Source organism: Chinchilla lanigera, unplaced genomic scaffold (assembly GCF_000276665.1).
Source record: "Chinchilla lanigera isolate Chin_1 unplaced genomic scaffold, ChiLan1.0 scaffold00158, whole genome shotgun sequence".
Lineage (NCBI taxonomy): Eukaryota > Metazoa > Chordata > Mammalia > Rodentia > Chinchillidae > Chinchilla > Chinchilla lanigera.
The window spans coordinates 1204924-1206459 of NW_004955559.1; the positions used below are offsets into that span (position 1 = coordinate 1204924).

The 1536-nt window shown below is 63.9% G+C and overlaps 1 protein-coding gene across 6 annotated transcripts in view; it reads right to left on the minus strand.

The window, feature by feature from the left end:
- Positions 1-416: 416 nt before the first annotated feature.
- The window catches only part of Prmt1 (protein arginine methyltransferase 1), a 10333-nt gene continuing 9213 nt past the window's right edge, over positions 417-1536 (minus strand). For all 6 annotated transcript variants that reach the window (XM_013508977.1, XM_005412853.2, XM_005412855.2 and 3 more), the window contains 2 exons: positions 1347-1468; positions 417-685 (listed from right to left, as the gene is read on the minus strand). In XM_013508977.1, the coding sequence (XP_013364431.1) occupies positions 602-685; positions 1347-1468 (206 nt within the window). In that variant the 3' untranslated portion in view covers positions 417-601. The remainder of the gene's footprint in view (positions 686-1346; positions 1469-1536) is intronic.

Here is a 1536-nt window from a genome sequence, read left to right on the forward strand (position 1 = left end):
CCCCAGCCCCAGCAGCTGCTATGGAGCCCTGCCAGGTGCCAGCACGAGAGCACAGAATCCATGAGGAGCCAGGAATGGTGGAGCCAGCCTGTAATCCCAGCACTCTCGGAGGCTGAGGCAGGAGGATCACAAGTTTGAGCCCAAGTTTGGGCAACTTCAGTGACTTGGCAAGACCTTGTCTCAAAATAAAGGTCCTGGGTTCAAGGATCATCCCCAGTATGCCAAAAAATATATATATATATATATATATATATGTATTTTTGGGGAGGAAGAGACCGCAAGAAAAGACCAAAGGAGAGGAGCCAGAGACAGGAGGGTCACAGAGCAGGCGGCCTTCAGTCCCTTCCTCTCAGCTATGTGGGTGGCACCCAGCACCCGAAGAGAAGCCCAAACCACTGCACGCCCAGGAAGCCGAGCCAGGTCCCAGCTGAGGATTTATTGGCGTAAATGCAACCATATAAAAACATAAGTTATGAAAAACACAGTCACGATGTGCCCTCCCCATCCCCCCAGCCCCAGCCCCAGCCCCCCCTTCTGTGGGAGGGAGGGAGAGGAAGGGGGACCCCAAACTGCCTAAGAAGCCACAGGCCCTGGTGCCGCCTCAGCGCATCCGGTAGTCGGTGGAGCAGGACAGCTCGCACAGCTGGCCCTTGAAGTCCAGGTCGATGGTGAAGTCCAGGTCGCGCTGTGGGCAAGGGGACAGGCGGGGTGAGGGGCCAGAGCGGCAGTGCCAGGCGCCTTCCTCCCAGGACCTGCGCTCAGCGCCCTGCCCGTCGCCCCAGCGGCAAGGCCAGCTCCCGAGGAGCTCCCAGCCCCGCCCCAACCAGAGCACAGCAGCGCGGCAGGCTGGGCAGAGCCCGCAGGGCTGGTGACTCCCGGCCCTCTGCCACACGCGTCACTTTACTCAGGGCTCTCCCGAGGGCTGCGGGGCTGTGGGGCACCACAGGCTGGTCACCAGCACCCTTGGCCTCTGCCCACTACGTGCCAGGAGCACGACTCCAGCAGGGACACCGCGGTTGCTTCCGAGCAGTGACAAGTGTCCTGGGGGACACACTGACAAGCCCGCCTTGAGCGCGGTCCTGACTGGAAAGCAGGTGGCTGCAGGCTGCCGTCCACCCACGGTCATGGGTCCACACCGGTTGCTGCCCTTGTGTCCACCGCCTGCCAAGGCCCCCGGTGGACCCCACCAGAGGCAGAACCTCCACTGCCAGACTGGCCACGCTGTGCCACATCTGTCCCCATGCGAGTCCCAGCCTGCCCTCTCCCTACCGCCCCCACCGGGCTGGCAAGGCGGGCAGCCGGCCCCAGCCGCACCCCGGGCTGCAGCGGGTCCCCAGGCGCCTCACGTTGTTCTTGGCGTTGGGCCGCATGCCGATGGTGCCGAAGATCTCCTCGCCCGTCTTCACCGTCAGGTAGTCCTCCATGTAGAACACGGTCTGCTTCCAGTGCGTGTATGGGGACTCGGGGCCTGGGGGACAGGCGCGTCGGTCACCGCGGCCCCGCGGCCGCACGCTCTTCAGCGGCCGAGGGCGGCCC